The 23,038-nt window shown below is 38.4% G+C and overlaps 1 protein-coding gene across 3 annotated transcripts in view; it reads left to right on the top strand.

Moving 5' to 3' along the window:
- Positions 1–23,038, top strand: part of LOC121908564 (neuropilin-1a-like) — an 87,257-nt gene that overhangs the window by 45,901 nt on the left and 18,318 nt on the right. For all 3 annotated transcript variants that reach the window (XM_042428688.1, XM_042428689.1, XM_042428690.1), the window contains 5 exons: positions 1,645–1,811; positions 12,453–12,608; positions 13,246–13,390; positions 17,003–17,178; positions 18,163–18,318. In XM_042428688.1, the coding sequence (XP_042284622.1) occupies positions 1,645–1,811; positions 12,453–12,608; positions 13,246–13,390; positions 17,003–17,178; positions 18,163–18,318 (800 nt within the window). The remainder of the gene's footprint in view (positions 1–1,644; positions 1,812–12,452; positions 12,609–13,245; positions 13,391–17,002; positions 17,179–18,162; positions 18,319–23,038) is intronic.

Below are 23,038 nucleotides of genomic sequence, written 5' to 3'. Positions count from 1 at the left end.
TGGGGCGTCGGTTTACGTCCCGTCTTTCATTTTTTTTGGATGGAGAGGTGGAGAGGGACGGGGTTGAAGTTTGTCCCTCACGCCTGCTGTGAGGGAGACGAGGGAGGTCATCTCATGAATAAAAATGAGAAAAGAGCAAAAAGACAGGTTTTTGGACATGGGAGCAGAGGAAAAACAGAGAAAGAGAGAGAATTCGAGGCAGATGTTCACTGTCTAACTGTAGTTTCAGAACATTTTCAAGAATACTCTCTGGGAAACGTCTGGATTGGAAGATTCGGGCCTGAAAATTGTCAAGTTAACAAATACTGATGATGAGCACAGCTTTCCGCAGGCTTTTGGTGATGTCGCAAGCAAACTTTCACCCTTATTTATTTATGGAACTTGGAATGATGTAGTGTGTTTGTGTCACTCTGGCAGACCCTGTGTCTCCAGACAGCTCTCCCACATACAAAGACACAACACACACACACACACACACACACACACACACACATTTCCTCTCTGTCCTCCCTCCCTCTTCCTTCCCCAGGCTCCCCTGCTGTTACAGCAGAGTGGACACTGCTGCATCAGAGACTCAGGCATGTAGTTTGAGTTTGTCCAGATGCTGTTTTGAAATGGTTTCGTGTGTCCAAAGTATTATAAAATTATCCAAGGAGGAGTGTATCCCATTTACTTAATACGAAAAGAAAGATGGAGTCTTCAAGAGCAACAAGTGTCGTCGTGGATTCAATGTATTCGTATACATACAGAATTAATAAACTGCTGAAGCTAATTGACACATAATCAGCAGTTCATCGTTTAAAGAATGTCTGGCTCCAGCTTCTGAAATGTAAATATTTGCTGGATTTCTCAGTTTTATGTCAATGCAACTTGAATATTGTCATCGGTCAGACAAAAGGAGCAGTTTAGGTTTGTGAGTGTATGATTTCTCATGAATTCCTGTGCTTTTGTGTTTGTGTTTGGTGGGTGGCGACCCGGCTCCGACCCTTAATGTAAAGGGAAGGTTGCCAAACAGTCTCTAACAGTGTTTTTAAATGACCCCTTTACTGCTGCGGCTGACTGCCCAGCAGGGAGCAGGGACAGACGGTTTACAACGTCTGGGCGACACTCCAATGTCACTGCTTGCTGCATGTGCAGGAGGGGGTTATAGAGCAGAACATTTGCTGAAATTTTGGACTTTAAAACTTAATTTCCAACATGAGACATATGAAACATTTCCTGATTGACGATTCAAGACACATCCGCTGTCCTTTCAGTATTTAGTTTGATTATATCTTTACTAGATTTTTCTGTTGGATACTTTTTTCTAACTGTGTCCTAAAAGTTTTGCCCTTGAAGACCAGTATGTTGTGCTTCACAGCAGCTGAAAGAGAGTGACTTGTCACATGATTGACATCTATGAAGCTAGTCAGCGTTAGGAATTTGCTCCAGCTGGGTTTGTTGTGTTGCAGCATCTAAATAGTTTTGAGTCACGTCGTTAGCTATGACAAAGACTGGATGTTATAATCTTGATAATCTTGGCAACATCACAAAACATCACTGGCTGTTTGTCTGCAAAACATATTTTGAGATAATTTTGTGGTTTTAAATAAAATTTCTACCTTTTAACATTTGTTAATAATGTTTCCTTTCTGCGTCTGACAGATTTCGCTTGTATGGAGCCACTGGGTATGCAGTCCGGTGAAATTTCCTCAGACCACATCACCGCCTCCTCCCAGTACAACTCCAACTGGTCCCCAGAACGCTCCCGCCTCAACTACCACGAGAACGGCTGGACGCCTTCAGACGACACCGTCAGGGAGTGGATACAGGTCAGAAAATGTTTGGTTATGTTAAGAGATGACTTCCTGTGGAGAGTTCTTCAAGTCCTGAAGGATTAGAAAAGCTGAAATTATGTCACATCGGTCTCATTTTCAAGTCTGATCTCAAAATGAACATATGCTCATTCGCTCGTTGGAGAAACGGTGTTCCTCAGTTTGAACTCGACTGCACCGTTGAGATCTTGCTCACATCTGGTCAGAATATTGTTCACTCATTTGTACCACTTCTCTGCACGTTATGGGGACACAGGATGAAAAAAAAAAAAAGTCAACATGCATTTTTTATTAAACCTGCCTCTTCAGCACAGTTGAGATTTCTCATCTTCCTTGTTAAACCTTTACAAAACAGTGTTTAATCTCAAAATGCGGAGCTGGAGCAGGTTTTCGACAGGTTACATGAGAGGCCTGCACACTTGAGAGCGGCGAGGTTGCAGGTATTGAAGTAATTATACGATCTGACTGTTTCAGATTTATCCCTGCTGTGTTTCCTCTTGTTCATATTGAATATTGTATTTATTTTCTCTGGTTCTGGGTTCGTATTAAGATGATTTATTTATTCAGATATTACTTTTATTTGGATAAACCTGAGAGACTGATGTGGGGAGTGTAGGATGATGGGAGCAACTCGGTGAGGAGCACAGATCACAGATACTTTGTTTTGAAGAAAAAATATGCTACCTAATAAATCATAAACACAAATTAGCAAAAAGAAAAAGTCTTACGAAAAAGGTGTCAGTTCATAAGGTCAGAGAGAGGTCGAGTGGGTCAATTTACCACGAGTAATGCTCATTTTATTATGAACAAAAATAAGTACTGCTAAAATACCCCAAACACCCCCCCCCACCCTCCGGGAAGAAATCTCACTCCAAGTTCATTGTGACTAAATTAGCTACTGCCTTATTTAGCTATGTTGAATAACAAACTGAATTACAAAGATGTCGGCCCATCAAAATGGATGTTTTTTTAATTATAGAGGCGAGGAAAGTTATTTGTATACCACATTTCAACAACAACGAGATTCAAAGTGCTGCACACAAAACATAAAAGGCAGCAAGACAGAATGTAAAAGCAAAATAAGAAAATAAAAAAAACCATTTAAATACAATTGAAAAGAGTTATGTAGAGAATAAAAGTAAGCTAAATTAGAATAAGACAGAAAAAACAAGATGATAAAAGTTACAGTGCAGTTTAAGATATTAATCAAAAAGCCTCAAATTTGATTTAATAAAAGGCAGCGGATCCATGTGTCAATGTGTCTCATACATGATCCAGATATGTGGAGCATAAAAACTGAAAGCTGCTTCTTCATGTTTAGTTTTGACTCCGGGGACAGAAAGTAGACTTGTCCCAGACGATAGAGAGCGCTAGAGGGGGAAAAAAGAAAACTTATCATTACAGAATGCTAACCGTGGCTATCTCACCAGCTAGCTTTTACTCAGCTGCCTTGGTGTTAGCTTGTGTGTTAGCTCTGTTTTCTAGTTTTCTAGCAAATTTAACATGCCGTTTTCACAGATATAACTCAATTTTGACCAAATGCAGCATGCAGCTATTGCGTTTTGGCTTTTGTATGACCAGACTGTTGGTAGTAATGACTTTTGAAAAGCTGCAAATATATGGACAAAGTCCTACCACAGTCTGACCAGTGCTCACATGCATCTGTTTTTTCCTGTGAACCCCTGAAGAAAGCGTGCAGTCCATCATGTTTGACTAAAATTACAGGAACTTGAATCAGATATGTTTGGATTCCTCATGGCGCCAAAATATCAGACCTGACAGGATGACAAATCCTGGTTCAGTTATCACTTTCCTTTGTAACCCTGAAGAAAAAAAAAAAAAAAGTCTACTATGGTTTGGACCAAGAAACACAAATTTTGGGTGAGATCTCCCCCTCAGATAGACCCGGTATTAAGGTGCGGCTGGTGTGCAGGACTGTCCCATTGTGCAGGGCAGGAACTCATAGAGGAAGACTCACAATGCCCCTCGCAGTAAAAACCGACCCTCACTTCCTTCCTGTGGAGGTAGAAGCAGGAAGTAGACAGGAAGACAGCCTCGGTGCTACATTAGTAATAGTGGCTCTCTATTGTCTGTCTGGGGACGTCTTTTAGCTACTGGGCCACAGCCGAGCCCTCTGGGATATAATGATATAATGACAGTGTTTTAATAGAGGTTAATGGGTTAATACAATATGGGGAGAGCTTAAATTTACCTGAAGGCTATTCAGCACACCTAAAATATACTAAATTAATCGTCCAATCTGTTTTAATTATCACATATACCTTTTAAAAGTGACATTATTTTGTGTTAACTTGTGTATTTTTGTAAGTGTTGATAAAGGGACAAAACTCTTTCTATTACAATTTATTAAACAATAAATGGGCTAACATTACATATTATAATGTTGCTATTAAATGTAGCTATCTAGCTAGCAAGGTGATGAACACGACGTTATTGGCTTGATTCTGCTGTCATTATTTCATACGTTTTTGTTGTAGCGGAAATCCTGTAAAGTCAAGTAAAGACAGCCAATTTAGCAGTTTCTATACACACATATATATATATATATAGTCATACTAATGGATTGGATACCAAAGTAACAGCTATATAATCTTATTTATTTGCATTACAGACTGCTCTGTGCTGTCAGAAGGTAATTGTATTGTCCAAGTCGAGCTCGGGAGAGGAGGAAACTCGTCATTGAGTAGAGCTATTTTTAGCTTGTGTGATGTGTATCTTTTTATTTAAGTTAGAATTAAAACAATTATAGAGGAAGTCATACTGTGATGTTCCCCAGAGTGACATTTGAACATTACATCTTTATCAGGTATAGTTTTCTCTTTATTGCCAACTTTTGTCTACTGCCAACGTATCTGATACAACATTAGGATGTGCATAAAATATGTTGTAGCTTTATTTTGAACTTGGAGCTTGTATATTTTTTTAGATCCTTCAGTAAATCTTTCTGTTTTAACACCCTTGATTGCAGTTTAAAATGAGCAGATGTGCTGTATGCTTTAAAAAATGAACTATACCATTAACTTCTGATTTACCTGCACCATGAACATCTTTTGTCTCCTACCCTACTAACCTTGAAACCAAATCAAAGTCGCAATATCAAAAGGTACAGAAACTTTCAAACCTCTCAGGTTTAACTGCCCCGAGGCCTGAAATTAAAAGCTAGCAAATCTTTTAACTCTCCACTTTTTGATTACAGCAACCACAAAAATTACAGTAAAAGCAGATGGATGCTCATTTCTCATGATGTATTATGTAAAAAAAAAAAAAAAGAAACGGAAAAGTAAAACACCTGGTAGAGTCTGCTGAACATGTCTGCACCTTCTCAGCAACACCGTGCTAGTGATTCTCCGCACAGAACTCCAGCTGTTGACCTCTGACCTACACCGTTTTCCATAAGGATTCACATAAACTGACTGTAGATACCGCGGGAGGTGACGACACTCCTCGCTTCGGTCTCCCTCGCCAATTTCTGCTCACAAGTCATGAGATTTTGCACCAGCGACCTCTCGGTCACACGCTCGCTCTTCCAGCCCTAAAGCTAGAAGCTACAGAGTGTGTGTGTGTGTGTGTACAGATTTCCATGTGTGTGTGTGTGTTCTGTTGTTCAAGTAAAGCCTTGTTGGCAGTCCCTCCTGAAGTAGCAGCAGACCATCCCCCTGCCACATTGATTTATAGCCTCAGAATCAGTACTGCCGCTTGCCCCCCCCCGCCTCCCGACTCCGTGAAGCGTTTGAGTTATGACTGGTGGATTTTGTCAAGAGAAGTTTCCATTTTATTTGATTAAGTGTGGTGCGTGGCCGGCTCCGCGCGGCGTGGTTTTGCCTTACGGCTTTCCATTCATCTTACTTGAGAAGAAAATTATGACTTAGTTAATTCTTGCATGCTCGCCTCCCCCACTGCAAACACCTCTATTATTCATTTAAAAGCATTTATATTTTATTGATGCTATTTTCAGGTTACTATTCATAACGTTGTTGGGGTGATGTCACCCAGTGGCAATTTGGATGGCGGCAGACACTGAGCTCATTATCTAGCTTTATGATGAATCTGTAATCATAGTTTGCACTGTAGAGACTCGTTTCATCATCATGCTGGATGTAGTAGTAGTTGTAGTAGTAATAGTAGTCGTTTATATCAGTCGTTAACAGTTTTTCAGAAAGAATGCACATACGTAGAAGTAAATAAATAACAATAAGCTATTAAATTAAAAGGACAACAATAAAAAATATTGACTGAAAAGGTGTAGACTGACGATTTATCTTATTATATCTCCCCTTTATACATTCTAATAGGCGACTCTTTCACTACTAGGTTTAGTGTATAGAAAAATAAAGAATAAAAACCAAAGTTCCAGATGTTTCATACACAATAATGATCATACCTCAGTTTTATGTGTCTATATCTGCAATGAAATGGAAAACCTCCATATCTGTAAACCACGTTTTATCCAAGTGAGGATTGAAATTGGAATTAATTGTCGTGTTCAAGAAGAAATACTAAAAATTTGAACTAAAACTTGAACTCTTCTAACAGTAGCTGAAAATAAAAGATTGATCGTTTCCTTTTAATGAGAAAAAGTAATGAAAAAGAGAGTTCACAGTATCAGTAAGTTAGGTTGGTAGTTTTAATTAATTACTCAATTAAAAAACTAATTGAAATGCACAAACAGAGTTAAGCATCCAGTTCAAGCAGCATGACTGCATTTGGACATTTCACACACACACGCTAGTAGAATTAATGTCTTTAAAAAAATGCTGAGCGGATAGAAAAACTGCACACAGGCTCCATTTATATGAATGCGTCTCATACATGGTCAATAGGTGCAGCTTTACAGGTCGTAGTAAATTGACTTGTTATTGAAAACCATGATGTAAGCCCAGGAAAGGCTTCCTTCCCCTCCTGGCTACAGGTATTTATAGACGCCCCTGCCGTTTGTCTTCAGGATCTCTTTGACGCCACCAGGAAGAAGTTGGCGGTGTGCATCTGGAGAACACATTTGGGCCTCGTGTGAGCGAGGTGTGTTGTGGAAGCCGGGGCAGGGGGAAAACCGAAAGACAAAAGATCCTCCGGAGAGCGTTAAAGCGTCTCGCTATCCAGAGCAGGCCTCCAGAGGAAAGCCCCGTTGAACTTCCAAACCCGGGAAACGTCAATAACCGAGACATACCTCAACACAAATCAGACTTAGTTACACGGAAACTTATAATATATGAGGCTTTGTCTGAGTTTAGTGGTTGTGGTGGAAGAAGTCAAGGGGCTTTGTATGCTAATCATACAGCTGGTTTCTTAATTAATAAGAGAGGAGAGACAAAAAAAACAAAAAAAAAATGATGAAATAGGAGTTATGTCATTCATCAAAGAAAATAATGCCCCCAAACCAAGTAGATCTCATTAGTCTGTTCATTTTGGATTGAAAGCTCCAGGCTGCAAAAAGAAAGTATTTCAGAGATGAGAAACAGTCACTAAGAAATGCTGTTATGACATTTTACAGGCCCAGTGGTTATAAAAGTCACTCAGCAGATACATAATCATATAAAACTTTCAAACAGAAACATCATCATGTGATTTTCCAGCAAGGATTTAAAGTCCCAAACGTGTTTTTGCAGGTTTTAGCTCTTTAACTACAAACCGTGTACACTTGCAAGTTTGGCTGACCATTTTCCTACATGCATGTTGTACAATCTGAGATATTTAGATGTATTTTTCCAACTGTTCCTGACAGCTATTGCTCTCAATTCACGTCTGGAAAGCATGAAAACCAATTGACAGACTCATGAAGCTTGCTTGAGTTGTGTAATCCAAAACCATGTTTGCTAATGTGAATTATATGATATATCATACAGTGAACATCATTTTTCTTGGAGACAGTGTTGTCTATAATTGTATTGTACTCATTAAGTGCTGTTTTGGCTGTGGTTGGAGAAACAATTGACCAAACAGAGCCTATAATACACAAGAACGTCATCTTCGTACTTTATCTACTGAGCTACATCCATGAAAAATAGTGACAAAGAAAGGCGACAAACATGGATTGACGCAGGTCTACAAGTGGTTGTAAGTCCATTTACATTCTTTAACTCTCCTAAATGGACATAGTTCTTTTAATAGTGTGAAAAATGTTAAATGAACCACCAACGCAGCTTCCATTTTAACCAAAAATGACGTCAGCAGGACAGATACAATACGTCGATTGTCACTGATGGTTTTTCCACTCTGCCAACAAGAAAACATCCAACATGAACACAATGTGAGGCTGAATAAATGCGACCTCCAAAACAGCGATTGAATCCTTTCTTTTGTGAACACCAAAGCATTCAGTTGTTGTAATTAGTAAAGAAAACCTTGTGCATGTAGCGAAAACATTTTCTCTCTGCATGCCATCCACTGCATCAACAACAGGACACAGTACGTTCTTAAGAAAACTGTAAAACCTCAGATGAGAATTAAGTAATAGAGGCTCATTCTTTCACTATCACTGTTAAAGCAGTATCCTGTTTTGGCAGGAAGTAGCGGTGTTTTTGTTCAGTCTCATTTAGCCACACTTCTACTGAATTATGCCCCCTTCCTGCATTTTGTTCCCTTCATTAAAAAGCTCTAAGTGTGACTATTTACTGTGGCATCCATGTAGGCACTGCCAAGTGCTGAGTAATTAGAATATGGAAGAACAATTAGTCTTAGTCATTTGATAGAGGAAGTCTGGAGAATGGAGCTTAGACCAACCGATACAGAAGACATGAAACGACTGCAGCGGCGGGCCAGAGGAGTACTGTAAATGCTGAGGCTTTTCCTGTTTAAACTGGGACAAAACCATCAACTCTATTTCAGTTAAACTGCGGAAAACTGTCTGTTTTTTCACTTTAAACCTTTGAAGCTGCGCACCTGAATGTGTATCTGTGCAAAGATGTTGGTCAAGTTACAATATGCATTTATTTATATCTGCACAGATGTAACAGTGAAGGGGGAAAGTCCCTTTTTAAAAGACATCTTGAAGGTAGTTTTTAAATGTGAGAGAAGCTTTTGTCTTATTTTTTTTTCCATCCAGATTTTTTAAGCTAAACTTCAGGCCCAGTTTTCCAAAAGCTAAGCTGAAGTTCAGCATTATATAATTTAAAAACACTAGTATCCAGTCAGCATCAATTATTTAATTCAAGAGAAATAATCCACCCTGGATACCATGAAGGCTGCAACCAATGACTATTTTTAACTGTTTAACCTCTCAGTTAGTTGAATGTTTGGTCTATAAAATGTCAAAACATCGTGACGCCCTCGTCTCCAAAACAGATATGCAGTTAAATATCACAAAGCAGCAAAGTGAGAAGCTGGTATTTGGCATTTTTACTTGAATAAGTGACATGTCTCAGTGATCAAAATAGTTGGAGATTCATTTTCTGTCATTCAAGTAATCGGTCCCTGCAGTTTTCCATGATTTCTTACATTATATTCTGATCTACTGAGGCAAATGTCTTCAAGTCTCTGTTGATAGATGACTCCTTGTATGGTTGTTGAATGTCAAAAATGCAGCTCCAGAGAGAAGTCCTTGAATTTCAGGAGACTGATACAGAAACTCGGTGTTTACAATAAACTACTATTTCTCAAACTGGAGTCGGGATCAAGGTGAATCTTAAGGGGTCACGAGATGATTCAGAGGATAAGAAAGAAAAACTATTTCTCTTACAAAACGTCATATTGATTTTTTTCTGACTTTCTTGTAGTTTTTCCTTTTTTTCTAGTGAAATACTGGATATTTTTTTTATCTTTCAAGGCCTCAAAAAGCCTTCAAATCAAACAATTCAAGAGAGAAATTGCTTCATTTTAAGAGGTCGCAAAATGGTCAGAAAACACCGGTAGAGGCTTTAGAAACATTTTTGACTCTAAAATTCTCTTTTCTGTTAGAAATATCTTTACATGACACCATAATTCATCATTTTTAACCCACCTTTGGGTGATGTAATGAACTATAGACATGATGTAGTAGCTTCTTTATCTCATTTCACAACAAAACCTACTTATGCAGAGTGTCTTTGTGACATATAGTATGCGTAGCGTGTTGTGGATACCATCTCATGGGAATTCAGATGAGAGCGCAGCTGGGAACGCCGGTGAACAATCCCACGAAACAGCATTTCCCAGGGGTCTTCCTGTCAGTCACAGAGCCCACACAGACCCACGGGAAGCTATTTTCCTCCCTTTTCCTGAAAAAGCAACAGTGGGAGAAGTTAAATAATGGCCTCTGGTGCTTTCCCATGTACAGTATCGCAGTGGAAACGTCTGTTTGGTAATATAATTACACACCATATATTACAAGCATCCCACATACTGAAATGTTGAGTGTACTTTGGTATGCATTTTGGTCGTTTCCTAACTCAACAAACAAGAGATTTTGTTTAGTCTTAGTGGAATGAAAATGGGAAGTTAAATGGAGTGTCCTCACTTAATACATAGCTGTAAAAATAAATTGATTTAATGTCATGCATTATTATTATGGTTGGAAGGAAGATTATATGATAATACAAAGGACAAGATGGAGCTACAGTCTGACTTTGTGAAGTATTCTTAATTTTAGATAAGTTTCAGTATTTGTGAAACACTTAAAAAAAGACCACTGTAAGGCTTTCTGTTATCACCACCGCTCTCTTTTTGATGATAACTATCTCTTCTCTTAATAATATTTCCCTATCTTTTTCTTTTCAAACATTTTGAAGAGCCTCGTTCTTGAACGTTGCTTCTCCTGCAGTCAGATAAAATGTCTCAGCCATCTGAACAAGTCTTTTTTTTTTATCTGTTATTTAGCCCTTAGATCATAATTTCATAAGAAAACTGGAGGGGGGAGGGGGGAAGTATAGCCATGAGATGTGATAATGTCACTGTAATTTCACTTGGGAGTTACTTGTAATAATTTCTTTAAGCGAGTAAAAACATTTTGAAAGCGAGATTAAATCACTCTCTGATATGGACATTTTACAAGGTGGAATTCGGTTTATTTTAAGGATGTCTGGTGAGTGTGTCCTGGGACTTGTTTTGCTACTCTAACTCAATCAGACACAAGACAATAAGTTTAGTCAGTCTAGCCTTACAGTCAAACTGGGAAATTACCCTTGACCGCCAGACAAATGTTGTCTATTTTAAGCCGTGACAGTTAAATCGCCTTAATTTAAGAAAAAGAACAGCCGTAGTCTGTTATTAGGAAAAGAAAGAAAATATACAAGCAGATAGCAACGATAGTTTAAGATAAATTAGCATTCTGGCTAATTAGCTAGCCAAAAGTGTGTTTTTCTTTTAAATATGTTTGTTTGCTATTATCAATCAGATTAGAGGATTTATATCAGCGTCACCACTGTTTGTTCAGTACAGATGTTTAGCTTATCATAGCACAGACTGGAAGCAGGAGGAAACTGTTCACCTTTCTCCGCCAAAAGTAAAACAATACACTTCCAACAACCTCGAAACTGTCTTAACTATTCAAAACTGTGACTAGCAGGGTAGCCTCTAATAAATCCAAGGCTGTTTTGTTCGTTTGTGACAGTGTGCAGACTTGTCTGCTTCTTCCGTACCTCAAATTCAATCTTTATGTTTATTTAGCTTGTTTATTGTAATGTAATTTTCATGTCATTTGGGATTATTTGGGATTAAGGTCCGTGCATGAAGTGTCATTTATTTTCAGTTGTCAACATGGTATTTCCTAACTTCATTGTCCTCAACAAGACTATTTATGTATTGTGTAAAGTACCTTTATTTGTGATACTTTTGCTGTTGTGACAGAATTAAAAACATGAGGAACAGATAGTTTTGTTGATAATAAGAATACACTGTATACACACATACATGCGTAATGCAGTAAGAGGAGGAAGTGAGCTTGAAAGCCCTTTGAATCATTTTCAATCCATACCTACAATGTTTATAGATTTCACATCATATAGTGTTTTCTCTCTTTTTTACTGTAAATCTTAAATCACAACGGAAGCTAAAATGGTCGAGATGATTTTAAATTTTTAGCTAAATTTGCAGCTGCTGGTGGAGCATAATGTTCCTGTAAAGGTCTTTATTGTGTGGTAGAGACGGGGGCTGCCCTTCTCTCTAGCGTCCTGCTCTGATTTTTCACTGTCTACTTATGGACGGATCATGGTATAATTAATGAGATCTGAGCCTTTTGTTTCCCCCATATGCTTCAAGTGAAACATCATCCAGCACTGTGTTGTATTTGTAGGATGATGTTTTACCTGTTTATGTTTAAGGTTTAAGTACTAAGCAACATATTCAAACCTTAAATTGACATTTAGCTTGCAATGCTCAAGACAAAAATCTCAAAAAAGTGCTTCTTTTCATCAAAAAATTAGCTTCTTTTTGATGAAGTTAGACACTTTGACACTTAAGTTTCTGCCCTAGAACAAAGGATGATCATTTGCTTGAGCAGAGTGGGCTTAAATCAGGACTAAAAGCTCAGAACTTTTGCATCCTCAGGCTTTCATTCCCGTGCTTAAGTGCTTTTTGACATTAAGTGTTGTTAGAGGGGAAAGCTCGTTCTCATTTGCTGCTTTTCGTCACATAACCTCTAAGCGACCTCACCTTTAATCCTATCTGAATCTTTCCATTGACCTGTCCTTGTATTTCCTGTGTTTCCAGGTGGATTTGGGGTTTCTCAGATTCGTCACAGCCATCGGGACGCAGGGCGCCATCTCAAAAGAGACCAAGAAGCACTACTACGTTCGCTCCTACAAAGTGGACCTGAGCTCCAACGGAGAGGACTGGGTCACCATGAAGGAGGGCTCAAAGCAGAAGGTAATGATGAGCAATTTATGCCGTAACAGCCTTTATCTCTATCTAACATCGATGAGTAATGAAGGACTCTGCGTTCTAATCAATGGGGAGGACAGTGTGGATGGCTCAATCAATGCTTTCCAAGGTTGACAGCATTTCGCAGCAACGCTAATCTGAGCCATGATGGGAATCAGTTTACTGAAACACAGAATCAACACTCATCTTCTGGAAGTTGTCCTTATAGTAACATTGGTGCAGAGAGAAACTGGCAGCTTCCAGAGTTTAATATTAGGCGGCATATTGATAAATGTGATACAGATATGCCTTGTATCAAATAAATAATGCCAGTGTCTAAAATACTGCTTTAATAGAGCCTTTTTTGTTTACTGGAGAGCTAAATTTGGCTCCTGTGCCTCGTGTCATCTAACTCAATACTGTTTTTCTTCTGTCAAGTTGCTTAAAATAAAAGTTCAAGTCATGCGTCTTCGGTCACATGTCAAGGTCAAACACGATCTGATTCGGCTTAAATCTCAAAATACCAACAGTTTTTAGTAGTAAATTTACAGTCAGCTGATCACTACGTGTGTGATAGATAGATAATAAAGTATCAGAAGTTGAAACTAATTTGTGTTTTTTTTCTGTATTTTCTTATCTTCAGATCTTTCAGGGAAATCACAACCCAACAGACGAGGTTCGCTCCTTCCTCCCCAAACAGACTCTGGCTCGTTACATCCGCATCCGCCCCATGTCTTGGGAGCAAGGCATCTGTATGCGCTTTGAGATCTACGGCTGCAGAATATCAGGTGATTGTTTGGAAACACACAAACTCACACATACTGTAAATGATATGATGCTGAACTCACTCGTTTGACTTCCTAATGCATCGATTTAGGTTTTACAGTAACTCCAGCAGCACCATGGTACTGCTGGAATCCACATATTTCATCATATTTTCATTTTCACATTTTATTCTTAATCAACTGTCCCTATAGGGATCATTAAAGTTTAATGTAATCAAAATCTTATCTAATCTGACACACATACAGTATGCTGTATACATAGTAGGCATTTTCTCACACCCACACTCATTTGATTTATCATTTTTACATCCATTTCCTGACATTGTAAAGCATGTAAACACAGCAGAGGGACATGATTTACAGTCTAACTTTTGTTGTAAAAATCATATCACACACACAAAAGAATAAATGCACTTACTGCTTACTATTTTTGGCAAACAGAAGACAATTACCAAGACTTAATTTCATCATATTTTATTAAAGATATGTATTAATTCTAGATACTTTCATATATGTCCCCTAACCTGTTTATTTTAACAGTTGATGAGCATTTTAATTCATCATTACACTTCCTTTTGTTGACCTCTGAAGTCATTCAATAACAATAGTGAACTTTGTCACTAAACCGTTTTACTTTTTTACCTTTTTTTTTACACTAAACCTACTTTAACAAACTGCTGATGTACTTTTAGAAATGCAAAATCAACTTATTTACACATTTGATGTACTTTTACAGACAAAAGTGTCCATTTACAGACATTACATGCACTTCCTTCAACCTAGGAGGCATTTTAATGCAAAATAAATAACACCTCATGCAAAAAGCCTTTAACTCTGGAGGAAGTGAGTGACAAGTTTAACCTGCTTCTGGCGTTGGGCCAGTGTTCATTTTGGACCATGCACTCACCAGTTAATAACATTTTCTCACTTTTGCACGTCGTGAATCAAACTAACATCCTTTTGGCTGTCGGATGAGAACCTCCTGCTGCTCTCTGTTGATTTAAAATAATCACTGCTTCCAAGGGGAGCACAAACTCCCACAGAAGGACACAGTTATTCATTACAGAGGAGCAGAGGAAAATCATGCTGCCTCATTACTCATCCTCTAACATTATATAAACCTCAGTCCTTCATGTGCTACAAGCAATTCTCAGTAGGAGAGCTCCATAAAGTAGATATTAGGCTCTTACTCATAGGAGAACAGGCTGTAGAGTGCTGGACAGGTGATTCAGGAAATATAATGACTCAAAAAGGGGGGAAGCTGTGAGTTTGGGTATGTGTTTATGCAGGCATTGCACATGAAACAGAACTATAATTCACTCCAGAACGCATAACCTTAAAATTGACCCTAAATTTAATCCCAAACCTAAGTCGTAATCCAAACATGCCATGTAAAGAAGTAAATTGTGCATGAAACAAGCTCACTTTTTGCACATTTAACCTTTTTTTCTGTCCCTTGTGAGGACATTTTGTATCCATAATCACCGAAAAACACGAACACACACACAGACAGTACCGTAGGGGATTTCCATAAAGAACAGTGAAATGCTATAAATTCACGTTGTGGAGGAATTTACATCCTCGGGAGCTGTTGTTAAGTGCCAGATATAACTCTGGAAGCATTTGTCAAATATAAATATCACACTGAGAACACAACTGTTTCAGCCCGGATATTAGATCTAGCTTGTTTTGGATAATGGATTTCACTTGGCTGGTAATGACCAGATCATTGTTTCCATGTATTATTGAGTTCTCTAAAAGTTTTCTTATTCCAAGAAAATGAAAAGCACAGCCGAAGTCTCCCAATTATACGGTAATTATCCCAGTGTACTTCCTGACACCTAAAATAGCAACATCAGAGAAAGCAGACTGGCCTCGCTGTTCAACAGATTGTATTGTAGCCTTAAGGTCACGTACCCTGCAGCAAGCTGAGAGTCTGTCAGTGTCAAATACCCACAAAACAAGACTTTGAACTTCCAACATGTTACAGGGATTCGGCTACTGGCTGCCGCTTGACCTCTAACCTCTGTGGGTGAAATGTGTACATGTATGCAAATCTCAGACAGACGCAGAAATAACACAAGTTCCAAAATGGTAGTAATTGGTTGTAATAGTAGCAGAAGTGGGCATGCAGATGGAAAATAGCAGATAATTCAAATATATGACCCATGAAATAGGAGTTTAAAGGCTTATCAGATTCCTTTGTGTATGAAATGTGTTCTACGTACAACTATTCTTGCCTTGCCTATTGTTTTTTTAAATTTATTTATTTATTGTTACTGTACTTTTTGTATTTACTATTTGTTTAAGTGCCGTCTGGCCATCAGGGACATTAAAGTTCTACTCAACTCTAATTTAAAACATTACACAGCGGTGTATAAAACTATGAGACAGCATTTTACAGCTCTGAATCATTTTTATCCATCACAACCATCATAAAGTCTGCACAATTATGCCTTTCACCTCACAAATCTTAACAGGAGTATGCACTCGCATGTATTTGTTTGGCCAACAGCCAATGCAGTGTGTCATAAGATATACTGTATACATAAGCTTTATTTAATCAGGTAATCTCATTGGGATCAAGATCTCTTTCGCAAGAGAAAGAAAAACAAGCATAGCAACATTCAGTTTTTTTTTAAATCCTCTGTAATTTATTTAATTTCACTCCCCACACGGACTGTTTACCTGCAGGCAACCAAAGCATGTTCCTGTAGAAATCGCTGGAACGGAAACGGAAACCAGAACGCTTCTGATCCCAAAAATCTAGTCCCTTGCCCACAGATTCTGCATTCATATGCAGATATCTGTTTATTGAGATTACCCGAGGGGTAACTAGAATTAAACAGTCCTGAGATCTGCTCTGGTGAGAGATTTATAAATAAAAATGATAGATGGTAAGTACTGTTTCATATAGTAATGAAATGCAAAGCACATAAACTGCATCAAGTTGTGTTAAGGTAGATGGAAATGCTTTGGGTTGTAGCAAAAGTTGAGTCAGGTTCAACTTTTTCTCTGGACTACCCAGTGTTTTTTGGCCAGAGCCTTCTGCCTGAATCATATTTTCTGTAGCCACAAGTGCTTATGAGACATAAATTATGTCTTCTGTCCGTACATGCTGACAAATGTGTGAACACCCCTGTGCATCCAGACAGCTAATGTTGTAAAAACAGAAGAACTATGTGGGTGTCTGCTGTCTTTCTGGCACAGCAGTCGAGGCAGCATTAGTAATTGTATTGGTAATAATAGCAGTAGTTATAGCAGTTCTAGTAGTTATAGTGGTAATAATGGTAGTAAACAATACAATAAGAGTCCCTCCCAAACAAATAAACAAACTAGTATTACCTGGGGACCTTTAATAATTTGTAATAATTGCGGAGGTCATCTGTGATCTTGTGAATTTGTAAGATAAAAATTGCACCGCAAATTACCTACCATATTTCGCCAAACACAGAGGTCATGTGATAATATTAGTCCCATGTGAATCGGCATCTCTGTGATTTGGGTTCGTATTTTTTATTTTAGTAAAGTTTTTTGTTTTCTCTGTATACCTCTCCCAAAAGTTTCTCATCCACCGCTCACTCTGTTTCTCTCCCTTTTTCTCTTTCTGAACAGACTATCCTTGTTCAGGGATGCTGGGGATGGTGTCAGGTCAGATCACGGATGCTCAGATCAGCGCCTCGTCTTACGCCGATCGAGGCTGGGTGGCTGAGAACGCCCGCTTATTGACGGGGAGGTCAGGCTGGACTGGACAGCAAACCAAGCAGCCCTTCAAAAACGAGTGGCTACAGGTGGGTGGTCTGCAGCATACACATCTGCTCTGTAAATCACATCAGGTTTTGTCTTTTGAGAAAAACTCAGGAAAAAAGGCAGGAAATTTATATTTTATATGTTTTGATTATGATAGCCTCCCCTATAGTTGCGTTATTTTGTGAGAATAATGTTAGTTCTCCATCTACGTAGATAAAACACAAAAGAAAAAACATCATCTTTCCTGTAAAGTCTCCTTTTTATCAAACTAACAAACATGAACACATGTCTTGTCCTGCACCGTAGCTTGCTGAAGGAAACAAACATTCACAGTTTTAAAAATGTGCCGCTAACATCAGTTAGCAGGCTAGATAGCTAATAATCAGCTGCAGCACATTAAACAGCATGTAAACATACCTGCAGATGATGTCACTTTGGTCCAGTTAGATGCTGGTGTGATTCTTACTCTTCAATACCGCTGCTAACAACACACTATCCATGACTCATAAGCTACAGTGCAAGTTTGTTTACTTTTTCATTTGTTCGCCTGTCAATCAAACACAGACACCAACACACATCTTAAGCTGCTGAGAAGAAAAGGAGCATTTTTCCAAACTACTTTTTTTTTCTTCCTTTTGAAAATAAAAACTCTTGATAATAGATTAAATAGAAACTGACTTTTTTTGACTACAAAAAGGGATGACTAAATGTGATTTAATTTGCAGCAGGGAGTCAAATCCGATGTTAGCAAACATCCACCGTACCTTCATATCTGTTTATGGAATAATGGTTTGATTTGATTCTATAATCTCATTGGATTTCTGCTGCAAGAAACAATTTATTTAACGGCAGCAATCAAATATCATTGACTGCAGTATTGTAACATCTCATCGTCTAGACAAATTCATGCTATTAATGTTGAACTATAATACAATTATTGAATTATTCTGAATTATTGAAGTAAGTTGGCTTCTCAGTCAGTTTGTGTGTTAACCAGCTGTTCTCTTTCCTGTGCTCCTTGGTAGGTGGATCTGGGCCAGGACAAGTTCGTGACTGGTGTGTTGATCCAGGGGGGGAAACACCGTGACAGGAACGTCTTCATGAAGAGGTTCAAGATGGGCCACAGTATGGACGGAGAAGACTGGACCATTGTCAAGGAGGACAACACCACCAGACCCAAGGTTGGTTGACTGAGTTACACAAAGATGCAGGACACATGACACAGGACAACTAAACACATTTAACCACATTTGCTGTCACAGGTCACTTTTTTGCTCTTTTAGACAAGACAAAGAGGCAGTTAAATGACATATAAACCTCCAGTCCCTTTTAAATAGAAAGCTTATAGGATGTGAAAGGTCTCCTAAAAGCCTCATTCGAACTCTACTACTGAACTGGTCCCACCTTTGAATCCACTTTTGTTTGCCCTTCCTGTTCTATCTCATTCAGTGGCAGTATGGTAATGTGGGCCAATACAGATTAACAAGAAGTAAATTATGGTGGAGCCAGATAAAGGGTTGTTGACATGGAATAAACCTCCTCTTACTGTGATCTGTAATTCCTGGAAGCCATCAGACAGGCGCTCGAGTGACCACAACGCTGCTCTTGGAATGAAATGTTTAGCACTCAAATTACAGACTACTATTCATATGAACTCTGTTTGGTGGGATATGACTGCTGTGTTGTGGATGCTTTTGTGTCTGAAGTACTCAACAAAACCTTGACATAAGGAAAGATAAAGCTCACTAGGAAATAAATTCATTTATCTTATCACTTCACTCGCTGATCGATTGGTTGGGTCACTCGTACACTTCACAGCAGATCAGAGGTCCCATTATTCTCATTAACTTCTGCACTGGTGTTGCAAAGACACATTCAGTTGTATTAATCAAACTTGTCGATAGGTTTGGGTGTTCACACCTTAATGATATCCTTATCATCCTTCCTGTTGCTATGAGAATGACCAGCAATCACCTCTCTAATAGTGTCAAGCCTACATTCTTGTTCAAATTTTATTTTTTTGCGGTTCATCCAAAAAAGGAAACAGGTTCTGTCTCAGTCCAACAGTAGCACAACAAAGTTGACACCAGTACTGCTACTCATGAACCCTTAATCCACCTGGGTCTCCGAGGCAATTGATAAGCCCTGCCCACTACCAGCCAGCAAAAAAAGAGCAAATTGATTATATGAGCCTTTTATTCAACCATACACCTGTATACTATATTTTACCTTGACGGCACTGCTAAAATACTGTGATATAGTATGTAAAAATACAAGTTTTTACCTGAATCAAATTGATTGAAATTGATTTTTTCAAATAAGAATACATTATTATTGTTATTTTATAACATAAAAATTTACTTTTAGCTTTTTGTCTCCTCATATGAAACCATTTTCACTACCTTTGAATGAACAGAAGAAGAACTGTCTCGTTAACACGAGTAATAATAGCCATCACTGACTGAACCAATGAAGAAAAAAGTTCCACCTGCAGAAACTTCACCAAAAGAAAATGTGCTGCTCACATTGTTTGATTGACAGCTGGTATTTGGGCACAACAATGAGTGCTGAGTACAAAAGATGGAGACAAGATCAAAAGTCAAGAATGTCACTGACTACCACAGGAAATACAATGAAAAACAAGAGCTGACTTTTGATCTTCTCAGCTCTGGAAATATCAGAACCCACCACTCTCGGTTTCTAACCCTACTTGACGATTTGAGTGACTTTGATTCTGATCCTCCAAAGGAAATTCATGTCATTGCTTTCAAGAATCCACTTCCTGTCTTCAGCCAGCCCCATTGGTGCGACATCCTCCTCTATGTGTTCCAGATGGCAGGGCAGAGGACGAGATTAGCCGTGTGACTCCTGCTGCTTTACTGCAGATGGAGATCTAGATGCTCTTCTGTCCCTTCACTCCGCCTCTTTGCTCTGTTTCCTGTGTCTTTTTATAAAACCTCTTCAAAAGACAAGGCAGGAAGCCTCAGAGAGGCCCGGCTGGTACAGGCATTTACAAATGCCTGGCACATAGACCCTGTCCATACAGTATGCTCATGCTTAAACATGAGTCCATATATAGAGTGGTAGACTGGCTGCTACCTAAACCTAAAAATCATCAATATGCACCAAGAAAAGGGACATTTGTGTTTCATATAACATTTCATATAATATCATATTTTATGGTAAATAATAATTGCTAAAGTGAGGGGGAAAACCTTTTAGGAATTTAAACAGTGATCATACTGTAGTTTTTTCCTAAAATGTCAATATCATTAATGAAATGTAGCTGGTTTAATTTGGAAATTAATTGAGAGAGTCCTCATAGTCACCCACTGTACAGTAGGTCTCTCAAAGTAGACATTAATTATAAACACGTATGAAGTGCAATGACACTGCAAAATGACAAACTGAACTATACTTAAACTTGTCAGCTTAAAATCCGAATGTGCGGTGATGTAAAACTGTTGAAATGAAGGATCTAAGCATAGCTCAAAAGGTTTTTACTGCCAACATCTTATTTTACAAGTAAACAACATCCCAAAGATTTTGAAGAAAGTTTTGTTGAAAGTAACTGTATACTTTGGTCCTATTGATGGGAAAAATAGGAATTTCCTTGAAAGAAAAGCTATTTAAGTCTATTTAAACCCAAGTAAATATTCATTTATTATTCAACTATTATTGGAAACTTCACTCTCCATATATGTCGAATAGTATACTGGCCTGAAGACAAATCTGTAATTTACAACAATTATGAGCTGAGAGTTAAAGACTCTCTAGTTACACTTGTAATTATTTTTGATGGATTGGAAGTGTACCAATTAAACACTGACCCAATTTTTCATATCATTAGTACTAAATTACGTAGTTCTTTCCAAGAAACTTCTTGGAAATCATTGGGAAATCATCCATAAAGACCTGTAAAATAAAACACTACCAAATGTGGACAGTGAGTAAATTCTTGGAAAACAAAGCATTTTTGTACAGTTTTCAAATTTTTCGATCGGCAGACCCACAGTTGCAGTTTGATTGATGACCATTTGTAACACTTCATGAGCTGTTAATATGAATCAAATAGTTCTGACCGCTATAATAAAGCAGTTCTCTGTCAACATTAGTGCATACAGATGGGTGACTAATTAAAGAAAAAAACCTGTGAATAAATGAGCGGAGAAACATAATGAATGCAGATGCTTCCACACAGGTGCGCTGCATGGTACAATCAAGCAATTAACATCCAATCATGCTCTGTGGCATGTATACAAATGCTGAACAGGCCCAATTGATTCTGATTTTGTATCAAGATGGAAACAGGAAAAGATTTAAGTGACTCTGAAAGAGGGTTCATCGTTGGGGCAACGGATGGCGGGAGTTTCTGTCACAAAGACTGCTCGACTGGCTGGTATTTCAATCGGAACAGTTGCTAAAGTGACATCTGCATTTAGATTTATGGGAAAGACATCAGTAAATAATGTCGGAAATTGCGGTCGACGGCGTGCATTTGATGACCGTGATGCTCGTACATTAGTGCGATATGTAAGGAAAAACACAAGAGCTGACTGAGAATGTCAATGCAGGACTGTGTCAGCAAGAACAGTCCATAATTACAATTACATAGAGAGGAATATTATAGTAGGGTTGCAGTGCATAAACCCCTCATTACAAAGATGAAAGGACATTTGAGAGTTCAGTGGCGCAAAAAACATAGGCACTGGTCTGCAGAGATGTGGAAAAAATTGATATGGACAGATGAGTCATCCTTCAGCATATTTTCGACAAATGGGCGAGTGTGTGTGTGGCGTACACCAGGAGAATGGTACAGGCCTGAATGCTTGACCCCTACAGTGAGGGGATCTGGGGGCTCTGTTATGCTTTGGGGGGCATTTTGCTGTCATGGTTTTGGTCCAGTTGTCCCCTTAGAGGGAAGGGTCACTGCAAATCAATACAAAGTTGTTCTGAGTCATCACCTTTATTCTGTGATGAAACATTTCTATCCTGATGGGAGTGGTCTCTTCCAGGATGACAATAAGTCAGTAGGGCACGAGGGGTCACTGAATGGTTTCATGAGTATGAAAATGATATGAATCATATGCTGTGGCCTTCACAGTCACCACATCTCAACCCAACTTATGGGAGATTTTGGAGATCTTGAAGCTGTTCTGGCAGTACACGGTGGCCCAACACCTTAGTAAGACACTTTATGTTGGTTTTTCCTGTAATATATCACATAGATTTTGTTTATTTGGATGAAATATAGAAAAAATTGTAAAGGAGCCAGAGTTCTCTTTGAAGTCTAATTCTGTCTTGTTGTTTTTGGCCACATGTTGAAAAGCATCCTGCGCTTAGAGCAAAACAACATATCTCATAAAGTGAACATATTCAAAGGAGCATAAAAAAAAACACCATCATGCAGAAGTACAGCACACAAGCACCAGTGAATAATGCAACAACAGAACAATTGTATTCTTCATATTATTAACATGTAGCATTTACCTGGGAGACAGCGTTATTAATTTTAGCACCACTATCTTTCCTTGGGGGTCATTTTTTAACTAAAAAGGGAAACTAATCCTTTGCAACTCTTTTGAACAAAATGCATTTTTGTGGCACTTTTGTGTGGATTTTATGAATTGAGATGATGAGAAAAATGAAGAGAACTTCCAGGCTCAAACACATAATTAGAGCTTAAAAGTTTCTACGATTATATACTACAATTATATACATGGTAAATGCTGAAGAGTTAGCATGGTGGTTAGCGTTACTCACATATAGTATTTTAAAGTGTTAGCATGCAGCCATAGGTATCAATCTATTCAGGCAAAAAGGATGATTTTGGGGTGTTTTTTGCTCCGATAGAGAATCCACTATTCTTAAAAAGAGTGGAAACAAAAATTCACTCACTCT

Source organism: Thunnus maccoyii, chromosome 12 (assembly GCF_910596095.1).
Source record: "Thunnus maccoyii chromosome 12, fThuMac1.1, whole genome shotgun sequence".
Classification (NCBI taxonomy): Eukaryota; Metazoa; Chordata; class Actinopteri; order Scombriformes; family Scombridae; genus Thunnus; species Thunnus maccoyii.
This window is presented reverse-complemented; position numbering and strand designations above follow the sequence as displayed.